The 26,577-nt window shown below is 47.2% G+C and overlaps 1 protein-coding gene across 3 annotated transcripts in view; it reads right to left on the minus strand.

Annotated features, from left to right (window-relative positions):
* Positions 1-10,240: 10,240 nt before the first annotated feature.
* The window catches only part of NUP93 (nucleoporin 93), a 104,702-nt gene continuing 88,365 nt past the window's right edge, over positions 10,241-26,577 (minus strand). For all 3 annotated transcript variants that reach the window (XM_020903789.2, XM_070451270.1, XM_020903791.2), the window contains 14 exons: positions 23,235-23,367; positions 21,781-21,938; positions 20,581-20,746; positions 20,221-20,314; positions 19,257-19,448; positions 18,496-18,622; positions 18,304-18,376; positions 18,028-18,072; positions 16,317-16,433; positions 15,215-15,333; positions 14,381-14,498; positions 13,855-13,938; positions 12,114-12,242; positions 10,241-10,511 (listed from right to left, as the gene is read on the minus strand). In XM_020903789.2, the coding sequence (XP_020759448.1) occupies positions 10,401-10,511; positions 12,114-12,242; positions 13,855-13,938; positions 14,381-14,498; positions 15,215-15,333; positions 16,317-16,433; positions 18,028-18,072; positions 18,304-18,376; positions 18,496-18,622; positions 19,257-19,448; positions 20,221-20,314; positions 20,581-20,746; positions 21,781-21,938; positions 23,235-23,367 (1,666 nt within the window). In that variant the 3' untranslated portion in view covers positions 10,241-10,400. The remainder of the gene's footprint in view (positions 10,512-12,113; positions 12,243-13,854; positions 13,939-14,380; positions 14,499-15,214; positions 15,334-16,316; positions 16,434-18,027; positions 18,073-18,303; positions 18,377-18,495; positions 18,623-19,256; positions 19,449-20,220; positions 20,315-20,580; positions 20,747-21,780; positions 21,939-23,234; positions 23,368-26,577) is intronic.

The raw sequence follows: 26,577 nt of genomic DNA on the forward strand, positions 1-26,577 counted from the left end.
TTTTGAATTCCACGGGTACATTTCTAATCAGAATCCTCTTCAATGGTGTCTTCTGAAGCTTAGGAGTCTCTGACTTGATCCTGGAGCTGGGACCAGGGGCCCTAGAATCATGGAACCACTGTACAAGCTCAGCTTCCCCCACCCGCTCCCCCAAGCTGGGCCCAGCCACAGACTCATGGGGAGAGGGGGAAGGATAGGAGTCAAAGGAAGCCTGGACTACCTGGCTCTGCACCACCTACCTCACGGCCTCAGGCCTGTGCGCCTTAGTTTCATCATCTGTCAAATGGATAACTCTTCTCAGTCAATGAGTGTTTTGATGATCAAGAGAGGGAACTTGTGAAAGAAGCATTTCAGAAGACATTAATAAAGTTCTGCATGCATATATATATATATATTCTGCCCCCCACCCCTTCTCCAGCTCTTTAGCTACAGCAAAGGTGGGGGAAAACCAACTCACCTTTGACTATTTAAGGCAATGCTTTTTGGTAAGGGCAGGTGCTAAAATTTATTAACAAACAAAACAGGTCATTAGGAGGAGTTGGGGGGAAGAGGTGCTCACGATGAGGAGGTGAAAACCCAAAGAGAGTTGGCTTTGGTGGTTTGCATTCATCAGAACTCAAGCTTCAACAGAGCAAACAGAGGAGCCAAGAAGCCCAGGGAGCCTCCCCTGTCATCTTGTTGCTCCTTTACCAGAGACTTGAAATAAGCTACTGACCTCCTTAATATATATGCCAAAGGCTTTTCTGCGGGTGGTCACCCAGGGTTCAGAGGCAAGATGTCACTTGCATCCAAGCTGGATCCAAGGGAGTCTGTTCTTCAGATAGGGTCCCTCAGGCCTGGTGCGGGTCCCCTGGGTATGGAGCCCCCTAGCAGGAAGTTTGAGGGCTGCATGTGGAGCGGGCCTCGGGTCCTCACTCCCTGGAAGCTGAGTTAGCAGCAGCACTGAGCACATTGGACAGGCTCCTAGTGAGCCTGGGAAGGCTAGTGCCCGCCAGAGGTGGACATGGGAGGCTGGGGGCAGGGGAGGGGGACACTGGGAAAGAGAACCCTGGATGAGGGCCCAGGGATTCAACCAGAGCTATCAGAAGACGGTCTTTCACTTGTGCTTTTCTGGGAAATGGGATACTGCCGTCCCCTCTGACCCCTTCACCCCAACCACCCCACAGCCCCCCCACCCCTGCCCCACAATGATGCACTTCAACCGGTGCCATTTTTAATTCATGAACCACCAACATCAAGAACCACTCTGGACAACTGGCTTTGACATTGCTGGGTACACAGTGGGCTAGCTGACCCAAGGGGCCCTAGCTATGGTACATATTTTTCCTAACCAGTTAGAGTTTTCATCTCCCTGTTTAGTGCATCTCTGACACACTCTGACTTATTGATAGCCTTCCTTGAGGAGTGGGGAGGGGGAGTCCACATTTAGAGGGGCCCAGAGGCCTACTTCACTCCCTGCTTCCAGTCAGAACAAAGGTCTTGACCCTCTTCTTGACTCAGGACATGAAAATCACCTGGGGAGCTTTAACAACTCAATCAACGCCTCGGCCCCTCCACAGACCAATTATGTCAGAAACTCAGGGGGCAGGGGCTTGGAAGTCAGTGTTTTTGAAAGCTCCCTAGGTGATTCTAATATTTAGCCAGGGTTGTGAATGGCAGTGCTGGGGCTGAAAGCCACAGAAAGTTGTGTTGACTAAGGCTGTGCACAGCACAAAATGTGGCTTTTCTTGACAAAGGTAATGCTTATTTAGGGTTTCTTAAAAATAATCTTTCATGTTGTAAAAGGATTTTAAAATGTTTCCTTTTCCTGGGTAGATTCATGAATACATAAGTAGGCTATCAGCCCTTTACTTGGGTTCATTGCCTAAGACCAACAGACAGATGTACAGTTACTGATCTGTACAGGTAAGTGTGTGTCCCCCTATCAGACTCCCTCATCGCTCTGCCTGATGTACCACACACCCCAGGTACAAACCCCACATACTCACCTCTTAGACAAGGTGGATGTCCCACAATCAGGTTTCTGCTCCTCCAGGAAGGGCTGAACATGAGACCTGTGACCTCTGGTAGGTCTCCACCTGACTTCAGAACCCCTCAAGTCCCCTGAGTCCTGCTGTTTCCCCAGTCAAGGTCACAGGAGAGATTAACAGTAGCAGGAGATGCCGGGGCCCCAGGGGGAGCTGGAGTGGAGCTCATTGTTACCATTCTGGGCTGGCAGGATGGCCACCCCCAACCATGCCATCCCACCCCGTAGCCCCCACAGCTGTGGGTTTGGATCCTGGTCGTGCAGGTGGCTCCTGCATCCCCAAGCCACAGGCAACCCTGCCTCTGATCTCTTTGTTTGGCCCTTTCTTGTGGCATTTCCAAAAGGCTTCCTATTTTATTACGGTGTCTGTGTGTACACACACCTACCTCTCTTTCCCTAACCACAGCGTGAGATTATACAAGAGGGATTGTAAATCAGTCTCAAAAATCACCACATAGCTCTTAGCCCCAGGTCCCTGGTAGGTGCCGAAAGGCTTTAAGCTCTTCAGTTAGCATAGGGTGGGGGTGGGGGTGGGGAGTGGGGGCAGAAGAGGCCCTTTTATAGGAAGAGGCCCTTTGCTGTAGGTCTCACCTCAGTAAAAGGTAAGCTCCTTGAGGGCAGGGATGTCGGTTCATCTCAGCTCTGTGTCTCCAGCACCTAGAATAATGCCTGAAACAGCATAGATGCTCAAACATTCGTTGAATTGCATTATTCATTTAGCAGTCACTGAATCAATAGGAATCACAAGTTGAACTTGACATGCTGAGGTCTGTCCCCTAGTAGCAAATTTTTGGCTTACTAATTTTAACCCTGTCTTCTTGCCAAAAAAAAAAACCACAAAAAACTATCACCGGGGTGGGGGTAATTGATTCCACCCTGCACCCATGTGAAAAACCTGTTGTGAAGGTAGAGGAGCCCCAAGCTCCAGAGCCCCATCTAAACAAGGTTGGGGGCAGGGTGGCCAAAATTAACCTTGAGGCCCAGAGTGTGTCAGGCAGTAAGTAGGTGATTTCTGGAAATTAACTTCAACTTCTCATTAGCCTGATGGAATCGCAATTGGACCCCTGCTTTATACCTGAGCAATCTAGTTTGCAGCAGTCAACAATGTGCCCTCAGACACATGATTACCAGATTGTGAAAGGGGGACTTCAGCCCAACTTTCTGGCCACCTCCAAGATTTATGTCTCTTGAAAATGCTGGGTCTTGAGGCCTGGTGGGCTTGTTTCATCTAGGGCTCTGTGCTTGGAGAGCCTTTGAGCTCTGAACATCGGGCTGGCCCTGTAGGAGAGCGAGGCATCTGCAGTGCCCGAGACTTGCCAGCCGACCTCCCCAAGGAAAAGGTCCTCCCAGCTCCGGCCTCGCCGCCCACCATCAGTCCTCCTAGTTCCCTGTGCTCCCCGGGGCTTCTATGGAACCCCGGGACCCCGCACCTGGGGTGACCAGTGGCCCTAACCTGGGCCTCTTTCCTCGCCACCTGGATGGCTTCTGAAATATTTTAACTGAGGACTCCACTGAAAAGCCTCCAGTTCCAAGACCTGGATGAACAGGGCTACACTTAACAGCGGTGGCCAGCTCTTCACCTGGCCCTGCTTCAGGAGGCGCTGCAGAGCCCAGAAGAGACCACTGAGCCCTACACAGGGTCGGGGGCACTTGTATGAGGCCCAGATTTCCAGGCGACTCATCAGGAAGTGGCCTCCCCTAGGCCGCGGGGACCAGGACAAGCTGAGGGCCCCCAGGCCAAGGGAGTGGGCTGCAGCTCTTCCATGTGGCCCCTTCAAGGAGAGAACATTCCGGCCACAAGGCAGCTGGAGCCAGTCTCTCCAGGGCTTCTCGTTAGGGCCAGGTGCCCCAGGTGGAGAGAGATGAAGACCCCCCGACCTGCTCAGCCATTTGCAAATCCCGACAGAAGCCCAGGCTCCAGACCCTGAAAACCCCTCCCAATCAGAAACACAGGCAGATATTGCTCAAGAAAGTGGGAGATACCTGTCCCACAACCAGACCCAAGTCTCTCCCCTCACCAGACCCATCCTGCATCCCCTCCCCCAAGGCCAATAACTGGTTCTTGACCCCCATTTAAAATTCTTTCCACTAAGAACCCAACACCAATGGTCACAGACTTGCAACAGCTCCCAGCCCCAGAATGCATGCCACACGCGGAGTTACCACCCATATGCTCTGGATGGTCTAGGTCCCACCACACTTCCAGCCTGACCCTCCTCAGACCCCTAGCCAGGGGACTGAACTCCAAAGCTGGTGGGGGGACAGCGAGACTTCAGAGCTGGGAGTCCTGTACTTACATAACCCCTGGGGGCTTCGGAGGCCCAGGGACCCGGCAGGCCTCAGCCCTCCTTGCAGGGAGTGGAGGAGGGGCCTGGTGCTGTCACCCCAGAGACAGGGAAGAGGCACTTTGGCTGCCTTCTGAAGAGCCCCAGGCTGCGTCTCAGCTAAGGACCTTCCCATGAAGGGAGCCTGAGAGCGGTTCCTGCTCCACTGAAGGACTGGACAGGGGGCACTTGGGGAGAACATTCAGGAAATCTACTGGCTATAGACAGGGGTGGTGATGAAGGAAATGCAGAAGTTACTGGAAGGAGCATGAGAACACATACACCGACTCCCACCCTGTCCCTTCTCCCCACAAACACCACACAGAGCGACAGTGTCAGCAAAGACGAAAGGAAAAGAATCAGCCAACTAAACAAAGCAAAACACCCTCCACCCCCTTCCCGTGCATTTCTTATCAGTTACTGATCAAGTGAGCCAAGGCTGTACTTCGCCTCTTTGCGCCCTTTATAAAATACACATTGAAATTCCTGGTAGAAAAATACCCAGTAGAGGCTAGCAGCTGAGGTCAAGGGGGGCCCACACTCATCCGACTCAAGTCAGCTTGCCTGGCTCTTCAGAACTGAATTCTTGTTTCCACCCTTTCTCAGGTGGTGCAGCGATAAAGAATCCACCTGCCAATGCAGATGTTAGAGATGTGGGTTCGACCCCTGGGCCGGGAAGATCCCCTGGAGGAAATGGCAACCCACTCCAGTATTCTTGCCTGGAAAATGCCATGGACAGAGAAGCCTGGTGGGCTACAGTCCATGGGGTCACAGAATTGGACACGATTGAAGCGACTGAGCATGCATGCATGCCCTTTCTCAAGTGACTTAGCACGCATGCACGCCCTTTCTCAAGTAACTGCGCAGCTGCCATTTCCACTGCCCACAGGAACAAACAGTGCAACAAATCAGGGCAATCCAGTTAGCTGGAGAGCTCCTGGCAGCCTGAGCCAAGCCTGGAAGCCTCTGCACAGCTGATGCCAGCAGAGGCAAGCCTGAATCGGGCAGCCAGATAAAACTGGGACAAACTTAAGAGTGAGAACTATTCCTTGTTTATCTGAAATTCAAATGTAACCAGGTATCCTGTATTTTTATTGGCTAAATCTGGTGCAGATGAAGGGGCCTGCCTAGGCCGGCTCCACTGGGGCCACCCAAGAGGCTACGATGTGTCTGTTTCTCTGTTAGAAGTCCCCTCTGGGATCACAGGCTTCCCCACTTCCTGCTCAAACAGAAGCCACTGTCTGAGGCAACTCTTTCACCCTCCCCAGAAGCTCAAGGACCCCAAAGGCAAAGGCAACAGAGAGGACAGATAGTGTGCCAGTGCAGTGCTGGGTTTCTGCCCATCCCTCAACCTTTTAAGATTTGACCTTTACTATTGTTAACAGTGAATCAAACGACCACCCCCTTCTTCTCAACGTTTCCCTGCAGACTGTGCAGCTCCACAAGTTTCCTTCTTTGAAGGATCAGCCCTGGTCTCTCTGACCCCCAGGAGACACTCCCCTCTACCTTCTTTCAGGCTGAATGCTTATTAGAGGCCCCTGAGTCTGAATCTAGGCACGTGTAGCTGGGACAGAGGATGTGGGCAGGGGGCTGGTACAGAAGACAGAAGCAAAGAACCTGCTTGTTCAAATCTTTGCTAAACTAGGTGGGCTAGATTCCCCAGAGAGGGCACATGGAAGCTATTTCAAAAATCAGTTAGGACAAAAAAATTTTCCTTTCCTGGGTGAGCAACTTAGAACCAACAGTATTTCCACTTAGGTGGTTCTGGCCAAAAAAAGAAAGAAAGATCCCACTGAGACTTCTGAATGGATGGGGACTTGATTACCATGGCCATTCCCAGCTCCCGAGCACAGCCTGGCATGTGCAGGACTGTACAGCTGAAAGGAACTAAGGCAGACACATCAATAAACAGCGCCTGTTTGGCCAGATCTACTATAGCCAGTCACAAGGCAAGAAGTACAGGTCATTTGAAATTAATGTTCAAAACATTTTAGGTAGTGGTTTTAAGTTTTTTTCCACCAACCTTTTCAGTTAGAAACAAGCGCTAAGAAGACAGATTCAGTTCCCTCCTGTCCCTGTCCTGTGAGGCATACCAGTATACTATGAAGCGGTCAGAAGATGGGCTGGAGGCAGATGATGTCTCAATTCCACCTAGAAGAACAAAGAATGGGGGACATCTGGGACCTCAACACAGCCTCATTGCCTCATTTCCCTCCAGGGAGCTACATTATTTCTGTTTAACGAGTCACTGACTTCCTCCTGATATTCCTGAAAAGCAGGCACAAAAGTTTTGTTTTTTTTTTTTTTACTGATACGAAACAGGCATCTTGAATGATACCATAAAGTGTGCATTTCCATTAGGAATTTTATAACATTTTTCCCAGTTTGCTGGACAGAAGGCTCAGTCTCCATGACTGACTGAGGCTAAGTGAGAGTCCAGTCAGGCTGGGGCATGCCAGCACTTTGGCAAGCCTGGGACAACGCCCCAGTCTGGGGTTTTATGCAGTATTCCACATGCTCAATCACCTCCTGAGTGGTGTGATGTGAACTACCAAATGAGCTGGACAAACATTGTGATGCCTAATGGAGAAACATGGACTGTGGAGATCCATGTAAAGCAGTAGGGCACTGGCACATCTGCACGTAATGGCTTAATTGAATATTAAAGCTTTGGCCCCATGAGTTCACTCAAACAGAGCAGGCAGGGGTGAGAATCCAAAGAGGAAATAGTCCACAATTTTTTTCCCTCTATATCAGCAACTGTGGGATTCTACGGGAAAGTCTATAGTAAGTACTGTGCTTAAAGTAACCTAAACCCTAGACTTTAAGTCATTCATCAAAATAACAACAGGAGAGATGAAACCAAATGATTCACTCTGAGAGCACATTACTCCCACTCCAGTTTTCCCCCAGAAGTCAAGGGGCCAGCGCTGTTAAAAAAAAAAAAAAAAATCCAAGGAACAGAATCTTTGTAATTAAATCTTGAGGCCTCTGAAAAGGCCCTAGACCAAGTGAGTACCTCCCTTTGAGTGTCTCAGTGAGCTTATTATAAGCCATTTGGAGGCAGGCACTGACCCCATCAAGCTCCAAGTGGCCTTGATTTTGTTAGAAAGACTGGAATCTTATCTGGGGAAGACGACAGACTCCCAGGGCCACTTTCTCTGTTTCTCTAGATAAATGGTGAAATCACGGACCAGTATCAAGGGAGAGGATTTAGTTCCCTGACCGAGGGAGCTGGGGATGACTTTTAACCTAATAACCTGTCACAGGATCATGAATTCTGAGCATAAGCTGTAACCATGGGTACACGGTAACCTGTTGATGCTGTGGCCTTGCAAACTCAGCCTCGTGTCTCCTGCATCTCTGCACCCAGCTATATTTTACCACAGAATCAGTCAATAGGACAAGCACTGGGGTTTGCTCCAGAAGCCTGGCCCTCCTGGAATAAACAGAGTTATCTTATTTCTCCTATAAGTGTCTCTCGCTAGGCAGGCCCTCAAATGCAAATCAGGGACTGCGTTCCTCTGAATTCCACACAGCTTCCCTATCAGGGCAGTTTTCCCTCCCTTCTGTCCAAAGATGGAGGACCTCACCCCTCTCTGCAGGGCTCCTGTGCAGCTCTCCTGTTTGGAGCCGGCAGAACCGCATGACACAAAGAAAGGCAAACCCACAATTAATTCTCATGATGAAAATGATGAACAAGAGAAGAACCAGGGCGTAAATACAAATTTAAACACCTTGCACCTTCTGTCCTCGATGGCAATGTTACATTTCTATCTACAAGATATAGCACTTAAAAAAAAAAATCAGAACTCTTAAGTCACATTTATGAAAAGTCCTCAGAGAACTCTTTTAAGGCACTGTTAAAACAAATTGTTTGCTTTGTTTAAAATATACATCAATGCCTAGAAAGAGGGCACAACTTGCTAAATCAAGTCTCCTGCAGCGCCTATCTTCTGAGACTTTCTCAATAAAGCTCAACTGAAGGTGAATAGATGCCAGTCGAGGAGACAGACCCTCAGGCTACGTCCCTGATAGATATAATGGGATCTGACTGACCAGCAGATGGCCCCATTATCTACAGATGAGCCCTTTACTACAAGCAAAGGCAACAATTCGTATTTACAAGATTATGAGGGTAACTGTGCCCTGTGAGGAGAGTTTTCCCTCTAGAAGCAAAAGGTAACCTGGGAGACTCTGGGGACCTTAACACTCTCCCCCTGGGAGAGCTGCTGCAGGAGCAGTCCATAAAACCAGCAGGGCCGACTGTACCCGATCCTGTAGCCCCGGCTGGCACATTCAGGAACACTCATCCTCCTGTCCTCTCCAGCTAAGCCCAAGGCCTCAGAAGAAACAGGGCCACCGATGGGGAACAACCTTGCTTAGGGACCACATACTGATGGTACTGATGCCCGGTGGAATGAGACCCATGAGCTGACCTGGTCAACTGGCTTAATGAATGGAGACAGGGAGAGGAGGCTGTCCGAGGAGAGGAACCAACTAGTGGAGAAGAGAGAAGAGGTGCCAAGCAGCCGCCTCGCCGTGGAGCAGCCACAGAGGGAGAAACTGCCAGGTCTGCGCTGCCTTGAGCTCCAGCTGAGACCCCAACAATGTTCACTGATTAGACTATGGGTGTCCAGGACTATGTTTTCATCTCCAGGGGGATTTCAGCAGAACAGCAAACATTAATCCTGGCATCAGGGCAGATAATTTGGAGGATGGTCTTGGAGAAACACCAACAACCTTAGATATGCAGATGATAGCACTCTAATGGAAGAAAACAAAGAGGAACTAAAGAGCCTCTTGATGAAGGTGAAAGAGGAGAGTGAAAATGATTAAAACTAAATATTAAAAAAAAACTAAGATCATGGCATCCGGCCCCATTACTTCATGGCAAATAGAACGGGAAAAGGTGGAAGCAGTGACAGATTTCCTCTTCTTGGGCTCTAAAGTCACTGCGGATGGTGACTACAGTCATAAATCAGAAGATGACTGCTTCTTGGCAGGAAAGCAATGACAAACCTAGACAGTGTGCTGAAAAGCAGAGACATTACTTTGCCAATAAAGGGCCGTATAGTCAAGGCTATGGTCTCCCCAGTGGTCACGCATGGCTGTGAGACCTGGACCATAAGGAAGGCAGAGAGCCAAAGAGCTGATGCCTTCAAACTGCGGTGCTGGAGAAGACTCCTCAGAGTCCCTTGGACAGCAAGGAGATCAAACCAGTCAACTTAAAGGAAATCAACCTTGAATACTCATTGACTGATGCTGAAGCTCCAGTATTTTGGTCATCTGATGTGAACAGCCAACCCATTGGAAAAGTCCCTGGTGCTGGGAAAGACTGAGGGCAGCAGCAGCAGAGGGTCAGATGAGAAGGCTGGATGGCATCACTGATGCCATGGACACGAACTTGGGCAAACTGTGGGATATGGTGAGGGAGGCCTGGTGTGCTACAGTCCATGGGGTCACAAAGAGCCAGACATGACTGAGTGGCTGACAAACAACAACAACTTGGGCCTCAAGGCACGACCTGGGGAGGTAAGAGGGAGGAGGATGTGGAGTGCCTGGTGTTTCACACACAAATCTTAACTCACCCAAGGCTGAGGTTGGCTCTCACATGCAAATAAAAATGTGAAAAGCTAACTGTGACCCTGTTACAGGGAACATTATATCTAAATAAAAGCAACTCCCAAAGGCTTCATTTCCTCGCTCATTTTGGGTGAATTTTTAATCATATCAGGTCAACTTTAACCAACTCCTGGATGCCTATACACAAGTCTGTCATTTTCTGGCCCAAGGACTAGTGAAGACAATTCCTCCCACACAAATAAAAATTTCAACAAAATTCCAAAGGTGGGGGGGAACAGTGAAAATAAAAGAATGTGAAAAAAAATACAAATCAAAGAAATTTATTGATGTTGACAAAAAATACATAATACAGAAAAATGAAACAAAACAAACACAACAGAAACAAAACCAGAAACCAGCCCCCACCCTGGAGGGCCCCGAGGTACTGACAGCAAGCAGCCCCGAGAGCCCCTCAGAACATCAACTTAATTCATGAGGACCTCCATCTGCACCAGCCTCGCGTTGGTATCCCCAGATGTCCTGTAGGGTATCATCCCAGCAAAGGTGATCAGGGCTCGGGCTTGGCTGCGGAGTTGCTGAGAGAAAGGGGAAGAAGAGAAGGAACCCAGTTAAGTTTTGGGTCAGGGCTCTGTCCTGGGAACCAGCACTCCATCCTTCCGTCTTCTCCCCTCGGTGGTGTCATGACAGACTCCCAATGGGTAGAGGACCGTCTTGCTCTCCACTTTCACATTCCTCCAGGGTGGTGCAGAGATGGGCTGCTGGGCCCCCAGTTGCAAAGCCCGTTTACTTAGCAGAAGATGGATGGGTCTGCCAGGCAAGCCGCCCCATCTGAGCAGCCACTGACCTGGCTCTGTGCTTCAGACTGTCTGCTCCACTTTTCGGAACCTCTCCCTCCCCTGACTGGTGAGGACCTGAATTTCTAGGACCCCCAGGAAGCACCTACACTGCCTAAGTGCAGCCCATTCCAGATCTTTCCTCTCCTGTGTCTTCCCCTTTCCTTCCTTTCACTCCTTTCATTTCTCTCTTCCTAATTGAAGTGAGTAGCCCTCTTTTCTCAGGCAACAGTATTTATGAAATTCCTGGATTGCTCCAGGAGGGAAAAAGATTTTAACTCAGGTGTTTCCAATATTAGAAACAATAACCTTCACTCTGATTTCCAAGTGATAAATCACTGAATAAAGAAAAATGAAATCTCAGAGAATAGCTTCAGGTTGCCCATACTGAGGTGTGCTGGATGCTTACAGAAGGAAGGAAACCAAAGCTGGGATAGAAAGGGTGGTGGGGGTGGGTGAGTGGTCTACACATTTTCTGGACTAGTAACGAGACTTTATAGGAAAAGTCAAGGGTCACTTACTAGGTCTCTTAAGGACCATTCAAAAAGAAAGCTGAGAGGCAGGTGCCTTTCCCCTGATATGTGAGGTAACCTGGCAAGTCTAAGGCAGAGGTTCTGACAATGGTGGACCTGTGGGAGTCATAGCTGAGAGAGCCCACAGACAACCTTGGAGGCAGAAGACAGACTTTCAAGGCCCTAGTTTCTTGATTGCCGAAAGCAGGTATGGCTATTACACACCATACTGAGAGCCTCATCAAACATTAAGTGGAAATGTTAAAGGAAAGGTAATTCTAAAATACCACCAGTTTTAATGTTTCAAAGGGTCAAACACGTTTCCCTTTTTGTCAAATCAACTGTACAGCACATGCTGTTTGGGTCCAAGGGTTCTATCTGCCTGGACTCTGTGTGACCCAGGTAATGCTGGAGGCCCCACCGGCAGTGGAAGGGGTACTGGCCCCAGTGTCAGACAGACCTGGCTTCCAGACACAGCAACTGTTAACCAAAAGTACAGTTTTCATGGAAGTGCTGAACTGAGACTCATAAGATGACTGCATATTTTAAAGTGGGCAAGAATTCTTATGGAATCAATATAAATTAGTATTTTGATTGATTTTTTTAAGACTGGATATTCACTGACTTGGCACATCATTATTTTTTAGCTTGAGAAGAGGAGCAACCCCATTAATGTTCAGTTTCTTCTGGAAGCCCTCAACATAAACTTTACCCAGATGCCAGGTAGTAAAAAACAAGCACTTTAGGTCATGAGCGGGGGTCTCATGAGGAGCAAAAGGCAAACCAGAAAGGTGGTTCTCAGCGATGGCTGTGGCCAACGCTGGGATCTTACAGAGTCACGGTCCTCGATGACTCGCTGAGGCCTGGATGCCGAGGATGGACTTGTCCCCTTGAGCCTCTTAAACTGTGTGAACAAGATGTTCATGGTGGCGAGAAGCACTTCTGAGAGGTTGTGCCTGATCTGCAGAAAGAGACACAATGAAGTAAGAAGAAAGCGCCCGGCCCTGGGATCAAAGACCAGCTGGGGGAGCGGGGACCCGTGCTCCGGGAAGACCGGGCCACGCCATATCCCCACAGTTGCCAGCTGGTGTACTACACAGCCACCAAGAAGGAGCGGATGGCACTGGATTGTCAAACGTCAAAGCAAAGCCCAGGCAACGCTGTTCAGAAGGTCAGATTGGTCATTCCTCTGCTTTTTTAAAAAATATTTATTTGGCTGCACTGGATCTTGGTTGCAGCACTTGAGGTCTTTTAGTTGCAGCATGAGCACTCTTAATTGCAGCATGTGGGATCTAGTTCCCCAGCCAGGGATAGAACTCTGGATCCCCTGCATTGGGAGCATGGAGTCTCAGCAACTGGACCACCAAAGAAGCCTCCTCTGCTCCCTTCTTTATGCAGGGAAGTGAGCAGAGAGCACGCCAACTACGTTTGGCTAGCAAAGGAATTAGCAAAAGTCCGCATCTGAACATCAGGAGGTAGGGATGCACACGCTGGCCCTTCAGTCCCCATCACTGCCCACCGTCTCAGACCCACCAGACTGTCTCCCTGGGACCTGCACAGCCTGAGCAGTCCGTGGGAGTGTCTATGAGGACAGGCCCTGGTACCCCATTTCAGTCTACAAAACAACGGATGATGTAACCAGGGGTCGGCAAGAAACAACAAAAGGAGGAATAGCTAGGGGCAGAATTTTAGTAGGTGTGAAGGGAAAGTTGGCAAGAGGCAAGACCTCTTAGCTATCTATACCATAGGAGGCAGCCACCCCACGTGTAGAAGCTGGCCTTCTTTCTTCCTCTAGAACAGACACATGCTTCCATAAAAGGAATGTGCTCACTGAGTAATGCTTTTAAGTCGAAACACTATTAGGAACATCCGGGGACCAGGCAGCTGGTTCTAGAGAAGAGTCTTACTCTAGCCACACACAGGAATAACCAGGGGAGTTCTGGGCTGCAGGCTTAGATCAGAGAAACCAGAATTTCTGGGCCTTGGCATGAGGATTTTTTTTAAAGGTCTCCTAGCAATTCCAGCGTGCAGCCGAGTTGAGCAGCCTTGGGCTAGGCAGTGGCAACATGCTAGAAACCCTGCAGAGAGAGGAGCTCTTGAGTTCTAAGGCTGATAACTGAGACCATGGTCACTGCACCTGCTTCTTGAGACAAAACTTCTCTGCTTCTTCAGAGAAGGGAAAGAAGGAAGTGAATCACAATGCATGTTTCATGCACCCGAAGGAATTACTTAATATGAGAGTTAAGCACTGATACCCCCTCTAGAACAAGTAGATAATAAACAATTAAGCCAGATTTCACAGAATCAGTAATAAACCCGTTTCTCCCAAGAATATGTCTGATTACTAGAGTGAGTGTATTTTCCGAGTCAGGAATTCAGACAATAATCTGATGGGTATACGTGTACTCACAGGAAAACCAGCCCAGGATTCCTGAAACTGGACTCGTCTTAGAAAATTCAGTCTGGATGGTGACTGTACTAGACTCTTAAGAATTACTGGTTACATTAAAACAAAAGCTTTCAGTAGAAGTGGGGAAAAAAGAATTTTGTAATTCAGGAATAGAAGGACTCACCTCATCACTGAAATTTCTGAAGGCAGCCACTCTCTCTTCCACACTTTCCTGATTCAGGGGCACGAGCTTCAAGCGATCAATTATCTGTTTAAAACAAAGGCCATCAGCCCCATATGATACAATCATCACAGTGATTCCATCTCTTCAAACACATGTCAGCATCTAACATGTTCATAGGTGGCTTCTTAGTAGGAAATTCTACTCCCCTTGTTCAAAGGCTTTGATTCCAACTTGCTGACTGACTCAATTCCTATCCTTGTTTTCCAAGGCAGTTTTTACAATTCAAAGACTTCAAATTATTTTGAGAAATCCCTGTTTTTAGATTAAAGAAGAAAGGAAAGGAAAAAAGGGGAAAAAAAGAACAACACAGAAATCCCTTTTAAAATTGCCAGGATCTTACTTGTCCTTCTTCACTTAACAGGCATACTGGTGACATTTCCTTTGTTTTAAATGAATTCCGCAAAATGTTTTGATTTTTCAAGGGCATAAATTAACCAGTACTTCAAACACCCCTCCTGAAACTTACATCAAAGGCTCTGTCAATATGCCCACTGTGATACTCGTCAAAAAAGGTGATCAAGTCCAACAGAAGATAGAATGTGGAGTCCACAAATTTATTTGCACTGATTCCCTGGGCCCTATACCTGAAGGACAAAAAAAGAGGGAAGGGAGGCAGGGGTGTATTAGGAATTTCTGTGCAATCTGGAACTCGAGGACAACATCTAAAAAATGTTAAAACCTCCTAGGGTCTCTAGAGGAGGTGAACTAAGGAGTGGAAAACAGTGTCTCTTTTGTAATGGCCAAGCATTTGATGGTGGATTTGACAGAGATCCACCTATAAATGTTCTGTATGAAGCCCAGTTCTCCAGCTTTGGATGCCATCTCAGCAAGCACCCTGACCCAGTTCTCAGGTGGATCTGGAGAGGGCACAAAAAGTAATGACTGCTCCCCAGCCAGGGCGTCACAATGGTTGGAGTACAACTCCACTCACTCATGGGGAGGAGGGGAGATTCTGAAACACTGGCCACCACACCTTGAAGAACCCCCCATCTACCCATCCATCCTCACTAGCTCTGTTACCAAATCCCTTTGAGATGGCTGCTAATGGCGCAGAGATGAGTATAATGCCTAGAATTAAACTGCAGGATTAGAATGCTGAGATATTCTTACATCCCCTTCTTTTTGAAAAAAATGTTTACCAAGTGACAGCTGGTTATGATGGGAATAAAACTCTCAAAACTGTCAGCGCTGGTGGGATGGTGGAGCCCCTCTTGGGGACTGTGTGAAGTTACAGTGAAGCTAAAGACACACCTGGGTGGGTGCTGAGAGCCTGGGGCCCCGGGAGCTGCTTCGGCCTTACCGTTCTGCGATGGAGAGGGCCATGTTCTTCAGCCGCTCCTTGTTGGACTGCGGTGCGCTGATCTGGGGCACAACGGGGCTAAGCAGTTTGTTCATCAGCTCCAGCACCTTGTCAGCGTTCTGTCCAGTTTTTTAAAATTAAAGAAGGAATTCATTAAAAATAATCAATAAGAAGAAAAAAGCTAAATCACCAACACAAAAGAGTGAACTTTTTGTTCTGGATCTTGACCTGGGTGGTGATGACACAGACATATACCTGTGGAAAATCCATCAAGCTATTATGTATGCTGAGTATCTACACCTTTTTCTATTTTCTCATAAGACCTCAGTCTCAAAGAGGGCTGTCCTGATGGCTCAGTGGTAAAGAATCTGCCTGCAATGCAAGAGACCTGGGTTCGATCTCTGGGTGGGAAAGATCCCCTGGAGAAGGAAATGGCAAGCCAGTCCAGTATTCTGGCCTAGAGAACTTCATGGACAGAGGAGCCTGGTGGGCTACAGTCCATGGGGTCACAAAGAGTCAGAATGATTGAGCAACTAACACTTTACTTTCAGTCTCAAAATATTTTTAAATTAAAAAAATGGAATTATAATCCTTTTTTTGCCCACTTCTCTCAGGTGATAAAAGGAGAGAATGCAGTCTTCTCCAGGCTATGCAGTTACTAGTATCCCCCAAATGTTCTAATGCAGAACTAACTTCAGGGCTCTCAGCACGCCTTGGCTGTGGTTTTGTTCCCAAACATCCATCCATCCCCAGTGGGTCTGCGGCTGCTTGGAGGGTGAGCACCAGACAATTTCACAAGCAGCTTCACCGTCCAAGCATGATGGAGGTTTACTCTGCTGCCAAGTGAGACTACAGCTCAATGCCCGCAGGACAGCCTCTCAATACATCATGCTCTCGTCTGGCCAGAAGCACCTTATGGGCAGAAATAATTCTGTAAAATGGGAATTTCACCCTGACCGGATCATTAACTGCCTAAGCATTAGGAGACAAAGCCTCAGCAGACAGAGGGGTACAATAACAGCACCGCTGAAATGGTTGTACTTTTAACGCAGCAAGGCTGACAGATCTATTAGGTGCAGAGGCAAGAAAAGGACACATTTACCTTGGCAAGGTCGTAAAGCTTTGCTGCTTCTTCAAATAGTCCTTTATTTTCTGCCACGGAAGCAACTTTGTTGATAATAGGCTTTGTGTCACTGGTAAACTTATCTATGACTCCAGGCTGACAAGACAAATTATGGAAGGGAGGAAGAGAGAAACAGGGGGACAAAGCTGTCATTTTAAACACAGAGAAGCAATCAGGGATCTGAAAACTAACTGAAAATGCTTGCTCTGGGCAATGCATATATTTTCATCAGGCAGACTCTGGCTTTCCTGAAGATATAAGGGCCTATTAAACATATGAAAAGGACCAAGATGAGTACCCATGAAGAGGCAGATTCACAGGCAGCCCAGAGGAGTCAGCAGCAAGACTCCATGCTTTCTCATTTTCCAAAATGATCTAGCGAGTATGTGAAATCATCAATGATTTTAATTTTGCAGATGACCTTAGTGGGGGCAAAAAAATCAGGAGGCTCAGAGAAAATATCTGAAAGATTTTGGATCTGCTTTATAAGACAGACAGCAAAAGAAACCCAGTCCTGAAAAAAATACACAGCAAGTGGTGCCAGGATACTAAAAACAACAACAAAAAAATCTGCATCATCACTCAACAGCAACCAAATGGTCAAGAGAGTATGAGACAGGCCTTAGGTAACACACAGAAAGAGGACAGACTCTGCGACATCTGACTGGCTGCCTGATTCTTCACCAGCCTTGGACCAAGTCAGGCAACCAACCTTCTCTGCCACTCTGGCAGCACAGGAGGTGAGTGAAGAGCATGGGCTCTGTGATCAAGAAGGACTGGGTTCCAATTCCAGCTCACTTTCTTACTAGTTGTGTGACCTTGAAGACAAAAATTAACCTCTCTTGTCTCCACTTCCTCCCTTGAAAAACAGGTAACCGTTCTGACTCTGTTGGGTTCTTGTGACCATTAGGTGAGAACACATGCATCGAGCATTCAGCACAGGACCTGGCAGTTGTCACTGCTCCATAAGCATGGCCATCATCACATCGTCACCAGCACTGCCACTGGTCTTCCTGAGCTAGATGGTGTAAGCAAGTGTGAGCTCATTTCAAGATTTCCGGGTCTAAACCACCCATTTTTGTAAGCAGGGAAAGTGAGTCCCTGAGAGAGGCACAAGGAGCCCTGAGTGGGGTCAGGAGGAGCTTCCACGCCAGGGCCTCTGCCCCATCCACACGGCCCCGAATGGGGTCAGGAGGGACACGGCCCAGTAGCCATGATGGGTCTCAGGCAATCACTGAGGCTCATGGGAGCAGCTGCATCTCTGGGGTCAGTGCAGAGTTCTGAGCCCTTGAAAACTATCTTTGGAGAGAGGTCAAGTGCATCTCTAATTTCCCATCTGGGGAGAGTAGGCGTAGTAATGAATTTCTTTCTTGCATATTTTCTGAGCCAAGAATGGCAGAAATGTAGCCTTCTCAGATGAAAAAATGGCAGGTGTAAACAGATGAGTATTCTGAACATAATTTAAAAAGTTATCTCACCACAGATTTACATATTTCAAGGAGAAATGTAAATGTGTCTAACATCAAGGTCATCACTTGGGACCTGTAATTTTCATTTTTTGTTTTTTAAGCAACTTCATTCAGATCTGCATCTTTAGTACCTTGCATCCTAAAACCTAACTGTATTTTTTTTGACAATTGTAAATCCCCACCTGCAAACTAACACATCTCCAGGGGTGTCTTTAACCCACCTTTCTGCTTCCATCATTCTCCAGTTTCCCAAGAATCATATCGAACTGCAGAGACAAAAAATGTTTACCCAGTTTACTGGAAGAGGATATACACATAATCCACAATTCCTTGCAGATCAGAGAGGGCTAGGGGAAGTGGAGGAAGTCTCGAGGACACTGAGATTGAACCAACATTTTTAGAAACCAAAGAATACTCTAAAGCTCCCCGCCTCCCCACAACCCACACTGAGGTGATCAGCATGAGAACCTGTATACTGGAAAGGTTAGGAGATATACCTCTCGACTTTCTATCACCAGCTCGCTCACACAGCGCAGAAACATGTTTTCTCCTTGACTATCCTTCTCATCCCTAGGAGGAGACAAAAACACACTGGTTTCTGAAGGTGCGACTTTAAGGCCCCTAATCATCATTCTCATAATGGCAGAAACCAAAATCAGCTGAAGTAAACGGTCAAAAGCCAGTCTCACCTGAGGAAGTAAAAGTACTGGAGGGCCTCTCTCGGGTCCGTGGACTCAAACTTTCGGGTGTAGAGCATGAGCAGCCGCACAAAGTTCAGCCTCCGCATGCAGGGAGGGTCACCAGGCTCATGGCTAACTGCATGGGGAAGCGGGAACAGAACTGGTCACAACCACACAACCAGGAACTACGGGAACCAAGCCCAAAGATCCAGTGGCACCTACTCCTGCAGCCCAGCCAACATCTGGCAGTGTGAGCTCAGCCTAGGCCCTTCACCACCGCCCTCAAGTTCGGCCCAAGCACAGAGCGGAAAAAATGGCATTCTGTAGTGAATCACTAGTATGTTGGTCTCTGAATGGAAAGGGGGCAACAACCGACCATTACAGCATGTGCTCCGGGAGGGGCGGGGGATCGGCTGTGCTACTCAGGAAACTGCAGCCACTCGGGCACATGTCTTCTCTCCCTCCTGACTGCCACCCCATGCCGGCAGGCATACCTGATGGCTGGTTGGGCCTTCCAGTGTCTCCAATTAGAGCCCCAATGGGAACCAGTCTCACTAGGTTTGTATATTGAACTCCCCAGGGAATCTGAATGGAGGATAGAGAGGCAAGACCCCCTCACACTGATCATCCCAGAAGCCCAACTGTCTACAACACTCCAAAAACGATTGGCTCTGTCTGCCTGGATCCTTGTTGGTCCCAGTTCTGCGTCCACTGCCACCCAATGGGGAATGTGTTATGTTGTGGAGGTGTGAGGGCCAACAAATACTCACGGAGCTGAGCACTCTGTCCTGAGGATTTTAAAAGCAGCTTCAGCTCAAAGAGCACCAGCGCCACGTGGACGGCATGGCAGCGCAGCCGCTCCATGCGGAAGAGAAAGGCAATGGCGGCTTCAAACTGCGCCGTCAGGAACAGCACTTGGAAGTAGAGGAAGGGCTGCTGGTTCACCGTGAAGTGGGACTCGCCTGAGGGAGAGGAGGGATAGCTGACTCAGAAGAAGTGAGTCCAAAGGAGCAGCCGACCGGCAGCTCCGAGTGCTTAAAGGGCGGGATGAAAGCACCAGCCTGAGCAGGAATGGACTTGGGGGCTCTGGACACAGTGGACGCCAGCCACTCCAGCTTCGCCCTGCTTCCACAGCCTCCTGACCTCCCAACACAACTGGAGCCTGGGGGGCCCATGTTGTAAAACCTGGACTTCTTGCATTAGGTGGGAGAGAAACAGAGAGTAGGACCTTAGAACAGAATGCAAAAGGGTCTGTTTATCTCCTGTGTCCTGATGAATCACTCAGTAAGGAGAGGAATGATTCCCAAGCTGCAGTTCCCTCAGATTCACGGCATTTAACATTGCTGACCACCAGTGGGAACTTCTTTTCTTCCCAGAGTTTTTAAACAGTGAGAGAAAGAAAAAAAGAAAAACTATTTCTCTCTGTATCCAGATGTAGTCATTTTGAGATCTCTGAGGGAGCAGCAGCCAAGTCCTCTTATGTCCCTCTCTGAGCCAGTGTCTACCAGAGCTGTTCAAAGAACTGTCAGTGACTATGTAAGCCACATCCACTACTCAAGGCCATGGGTGCGGCCGCTACTCGAATCTGAAATAATTGCTTTGTTGTGCTGTGTTCTGAAGGTTCACGGGGTTTTGAAGGAGAGACAGAGTTGAAGGATTTTCCCAGAAAGAAGCTAACCAGTGACCTTAGGTGGAAGAGAGAGAGAGAAGGCATTTATGCTCAGGGGATCTTACCATAGTCTTCCAACAGCTGTTTCTGGAACTGAGAGAGAGTGAGCCTGTCCTGTGGGGAGCTGGTGCCATCATCATCGAAACACACCTGGTTCAACTAAACCCCCAAGAGAAACACAGGCATTGGTACCAATTACCTTCTGGGCCAGGAGTGAACTTAGAGCTGTTTGAGCTCAAGGCTCAAGGCTGTGCTAATGGCCGTGTTACTGGCTGGGAATGCCGCACAGTGCAAGCTGGGCCAGGAGGCAGAAATACCACCGGTGCAGCCACCTTCCTGGCATCCTACACTAAGCAGTGCAACCTGCGCGCAGCGTGAGCAGGGAGAGGGGCAGATGCCCTGCTGGGCAAGGGGCGCACGCCTGCCTTCAGCCACAGGTAGTCCTCGGTTTTGTCGGCCACCTCGCTCTGGTTGTCCGTGACGTCGCATCTGCCAATGATACAGTACACGGCCCGTTTGTAGGGGTCCGTGTTGTTTCTGAGGGCCCTGCGGTAATGCAGTCGGAGCTTGTTTTCCGTAGCTGGGGACAATCTGAAGAGACAAGGGAACAGACACAGGCTGAAGATCCTCAAGGGCACCTGAAAGCACCCAGGGTCCAACCACACGACAAAGTTATGAAGCTTCCCTCCATGGAGGGGAACAGACACTGTCCCACCCACATCCCCGGGGACCATCACTTTAACCTGATTTGCAGCTCCCAGGACCTGTGTCTCTGCCTGCTGGCTTCCTCCAGTAGTGGCCTTCAGGGTAGAAAGTCTGGGGAACTGACCCCCCAGCCCCCCACCCCTAGTAGCCTCCAAACAGTGATGAACGAGACTGAGTCAGTCCTTTAACTGCCTCAGCCCCCTCTGGCCTCTCCACTCCCTTAACCCTGTGATATCACCTCCCAAATAAACTCCCTGCACTCAAATCCTTGCCTCAGGGTCCCCTTCTGGGGAACCTAGGACACGGTCCCTACTTTACAGTCTGATATGAGCAAGACAGGACTTATGGTTTAACACACTCTCTGGACATGGACACTGCCAAAAAAGTAACCCTGGTTTTCCACATGCATAACTGGGGTAACTACCACTATTTCTTCTACATACATTTAAACTAGGTTTGAATATGAATTTAAGTCCAACTACATTAACAAAAACCAAAGAAAAACTAATGCTTTGCAGTTCCTTAATGTAAGAGGAAAAGAACCAAAAAACAAAAAACAACTTAGTGAAGTAATTCAATGGTTATTCCTCAAGTTTGCTAATGTCTAATTCTGGCCTTTGAGCTATGAAGTGCATGACAACATATTTTCATCTGGATCAACGAGAAAAGCACTAAGAGTGAACAAGTGAAGCGCAATACAACAGTTTCATTTTATAAAGCATTTCTTATGTGCCTAGGACTTTGTAAGTCTAGACATTAGTGTCAGAGTGGGGCTCTTGTGTTCTTCGTGCTTTCCAAAGTTCATTTTCTTCCCAAGCAGAAACTTATTTCTTACAAGCCATGCACAAGGAAAAGAGAGCAACGCCACGCTGTTGATCCCCACGTGGCTTCTTCTGGACTCGGCACCTCATTCACCGTACCTCCTGTCCTTGCTGTTCATGTACTCCTGGAACCAAGTTTTGAACTCTCCCAGCTGGTGCTGGGCTCGGTTCACCACCTGTGAAGCAGCAAGCAGGTCTCCACAGCGCATGCAGTAATAAATTAACGCCCACACAGGATGGCCTTCCACCTCTCCATCCTAAAAAAGGAAAGGTGCTCAAGTAGACAGGCAAACAAAAGCTAACTGATGGCTTTCAATGTGCTGGTCCCCAGCTAAGCCTCTTCTTGTATTAAGTCACTTGATCTCGCAACTCCACTAGACAGGGACCCCGAATGGCTTCCTCCTCTGTTTTACAAACCAGGAAACTGAGGCATGGGGTTGTTAAACATTTTTCCATGGCAAGCTGGTAAGCGCCAGTCTAGCCCAGAGCCTTTCCTCTACAGCACCATGTGTCCCACATGACTCAAAGCCAGCTGGTGTGTTCTCCATGGACCCCAGCATTCACAGCGAAGGGGTGACATGTTCTTCTGTGATGATTTACAGATATGCACTCTTGCCACCCCAACAAGTAAGGGCTAAAAACATTCACTTACCAATAAGAGACTATCATCATATTAAGAGTGTCACTGTGCTCGGCACTGGGGATCTAGGAAAGCAGATCTGATCCTACCCTCTGGGCAACAGAGCATGTCTCCTAAAAGTGGCTGTGTCCTCAGACTGTGCAGCAGCCCTGTGGTTACTCCTCCCTCTGCTCCTCCCAGACTCCTCCAGAAATGTGGACTGCAGACTTTCCTTCTTGGCCCCTCCACCCTCCCCTCAGCAGGACTCTTTCTAAAACTCGGACCTGATTGTGTCACTTCCCCACTTAAAGCCCTATGAGCTGTTTGCATCTTAAGTGCGTAGCCTGGTGCTCCCCAAGCTGGCCCCACCCTGACACACACCCAATAGGCCAAGTGCTCTATCCTGCCTGGCCGTGTTTGTTCTCACTGTTCCCTCCTCCTGAACGCTGGCTGGCGAGCTCCTACTCTTCAAGCACTTGTGTGGGACTCACTTCCTGCAGGAAGCCAGCCTCCTGTGTATTCCACCACCCTCGGTACAAAGATCTGGTTCAACACTCTGCACACAGCATGTCTCTGACTGTTAACTGGACTGTGAGCTGAGAAGAAAGACACTTTCTAGGAACCACATCTAACTCTGTTCTGCCAGCTATTTGAGCCAACAATCTCAGAAGTCATCCCTGACTCTGTGGCTCACACCATAGCCAAATTCTTCCAGTCCTAATGGGTCTACCTTCATGACATGTCCAGAAATCAATGACATCATCCCCCTGCACCCTCCTCCTCCACCACCATCAGCCCCTGGACTCCTGAGCCACCAGCCTTCCCAGGTCTCTTCTTCATAAAGCAGTTTCCACACATAACCTCATTTCAGCTGAAAATGCCTACCTGAGAGACTGATCTGGAGGAGTTACTTATCACATAAAGGTGCTACTACCTGAAGTCCAGGCAAGGGAGCTGGAAGTTTAATGTTCAGGAAACTTCGAACCAACTGGTAAGTCCCTGGCACTCCGCCCAGCTGGGCCTGATGCAAGTTTCCAAAGACAGTCACAAGGGTGTAATTCTTATAACTGGAAAAAATTTGAAGGCACAAAAAAGAGAGAGGGGTTTGAAAACACATATTACACGTATCTGTGTCCATACCCACAACATTAGACCGTGAACTCCACACGGCAGGGCCTGGACTTCAACTGAACACAGAAGAGGAAACAGAAGTGCATACTTAATGAAGCAAGCTACATTATTGATTCGGTGGGTGGTGGATCTCCGTGAAGATTTCTTATTACTGTGGATACTCAAAAGAACCCCTGGAACCACGTAATTGTGTATTTCAAATGCAGAAAGGGCTGCTGTGCAGAAAAATAAGTGCTCTGCCTCACAGCCTAATGCTCTAGTGGGATCTTCTGAAACTTTTTATTTTGAAAAATTTTAAACCTACAAAAAATTAAAGAATAGTCTGACGAGTGCTCATACGCCCTTTACTTATATTCATCAATTGTTAATATTTACATGCATGCTCTTCTCTCTCTCTCATACATACATTTTATCTGAACCATTTGAAAGTGTTATACAGAAATCAGGGGCCACCTCATCTGTAAATATTTTACCATGTACCTCCTAATTAGGACATTCTCCTACCTAACCTCAATATTATCATGATATCAAGAAATTTAACATTAATGTACTGTTATTGTCTAAAATATAACACATATTCACATTTCTTAATAATGTCATTTATAGTTTTTCTCTTTTTTTAATCCAGGAGCCAATCCAGGGAATGAATGAAATTTAGTTGTCATGCCACTTCTATTTCCCTTAATCTAGGATAATTCTACTACTTTTTTTTCATGACACTGACCTTTTGAGAAGAATCTAGGCTAGCTACCTGGTATAATGTCCCACAAGCTGAATAGTTTCAGATGACTTGGTCCAGGTTCAGTTTTTTTGCTGATGCTGCTACTGCCACAATGAGGCAGATAATACCATTTTGCCCCATTCTTGGTAACATTTAATTTGATCACTTGGTTAAAGATGTGGTCTACCAGATTTCACTGCTGAAGCACCTCCTTTCCCCCTCTGAAATTAGTAAGTACTCTGTGGGGTACCACTTGGAGGTCATGTGAATATTCTGTTCACCAATAATCTTTCATCCCATAGTTTCCACTGATGGTCTTTGCTGAATGCACTGTCACACTGGTGGCTGCAAATGATATTCTATCATTCCCTGTTTATTTTCTAGCATGCTTCTTTAAATCCTTTACAGCATTTTTAATTGTTTCGTATTAAGTGGTTTGAGTTACAGATACTCAAAAATGGGGTCAGTATAGTGAAAAGCGTTCAGGTTCTTTCATACGCACTAAAATGTTCAACATCGGATTAAGTAAAAGAGCAGATGAGAGACAGACACACACATACACACCTCTCAGAGGAAAACACCTAAACGTCAGTTACAGAAGACAGACTCATCAGAAAATGACGTAGTTTCAAAAAAATGATACTGACAAAAAATTTTACAAGAAAACTATATATACAACCATATATTGTACACACTGGGATCATGAGCTGTGTAAAAGATAAATATCAAACAAAATATTCACATATCCCAAAAAGGCGGTGGGGGGTGGGTGTAGAGGTGGCAGTAAGGAAATACAACAAGGCACCAGGAGCCCCTGCATGCTCCTTTTTTCAGGTCCTCTTTCTGGCACATTTCAAAATTTCTATAATAATCATGTAGTATTTTTATGATGAAAAATAAACACAATTTAACAAATACGAGTTCTCTATCACTAGAAGTATTTAAAAGCAGATGTTGGAAGCGATTAGAGAAGAGCCCCTGAGCAACCGGGACAAACAACTCTTCCAACCTGAATGAAGACAACCTATGTGCTGGAAAGGGCCTCAGTTGAGGAAACAGCCTCAATTCCTTGAGAGCTAAGAAATGCTATCTTGCTTCAAATTTGAAATACTCAAACAATAATTTGGGACCAGACCTGCTTTGCCATCTGGTGTATTACATCACTTGAAATACTGTATGTTGGGACTTCCCTGGTGGTCCAGTGGTTAAGACTTTGCCTTCTAATGCAGTGGGTGCAGGATCAATCCCTGCTTGGGAAGCTAAGACCCCACATGCTTCAAGGCCAAAAAACCAAAACATAAAATAGAGGCAATGCTGTAACAAATTCAATAAAGACATTTAAAATGGTCCACATCAAAAAAACTTAAAAAAAAGAAAAAAGAAATACTGTATGTTATACTCTCAGTGGATTAGGACCAGAAAAAATATTTTTTAAAGTGAGTATAGTTATCTGAAATATTCCCTTTATCAAAAGGGACAGCAAATACTTAAAAAGATGCCGAGAGAGATGCTGTTAGATTAAACAAGAAAATAAGCATACAATAGTTGAGCACAGGAAACTCCCAAATAGCTCCAAGTGCTGCTAAAGGAATTAATGGAACAAGACCATTCTAAAAAACCTAAATGAAAAGAATAATAAAAGAAATAGGACGGCTTACATATAAAAAACCCCAAACTGCAACCTGGTACCTCTGATGAAGTCAAGCACCAACACTCAGGATTAGCTTTACTGAAGAAAAAGCAGTCATATACTTATATCCATTAAAAAAAAAACCACCCTAATATTTTTTATACACTGTGAGAAATTTTTTGACTCATATTTTGCTAACTTGTAGCAAATAAACACCACAATATATATTAGGTTTTTCATGGCTGAAGACTTACAAAACTTACATTATAAAAATTGAGTGAAAGCCTGACACAATACTTTATGAACTCTTTGCACCTGTGCCAGAAGAAATGAAAGACCATTTGGAGTTTCAGATTTTTCTTAACAAAAGAATGGAGGCTAGTGAGTTTAATACATCTGATGGCGTTATCTTGTGTAGCTATTCATAATTAATTTAGTGTTTGGTATAAAACTTGTTCTCTCTCCGTCGTACCAAGTCTTGAATTACCTTGACTTCCTAATGATAAGGGTTACTTTGTTGACAGAGGGTGACCATACAACAAGGCCACTGGCAGCTGCATGGGTGCAGAGGCAAAGAGCTGCAATTGAGCAAGTGTATTTAGCTTGGCTTTCTCTTCTCCAGCCAACAGAGAGAGGCCCAGCACCCTGTCTCTGAGATAAAGAGGGTCTGCTGCACACTCATGACAACACCTGCTGGTCACTTCAGAGCTAGGAGTGTCCACAGGGCGTGGATGAGTGGCACGGGCCCTACCGACTAGGGGACAACAGTCAAGGCACAAGGGCACAGTCGCAAAC

Source organism: Odocoileus virginianus, chromosome 20 (assembly GCF_023699985.2).
Source record: "Odocoileus virginianus isolate 20LAN1187 ecotype Illinois chromosome 20, Ovbor_1.2, whole genome shotgun sequence".
NCBI classification, from domain to species: Eukaryota; Metazoa; Chordata; class Mammalia; order Artiodactyla; family Cervidae; genus Odocoileus; species Odocoileus virginianus.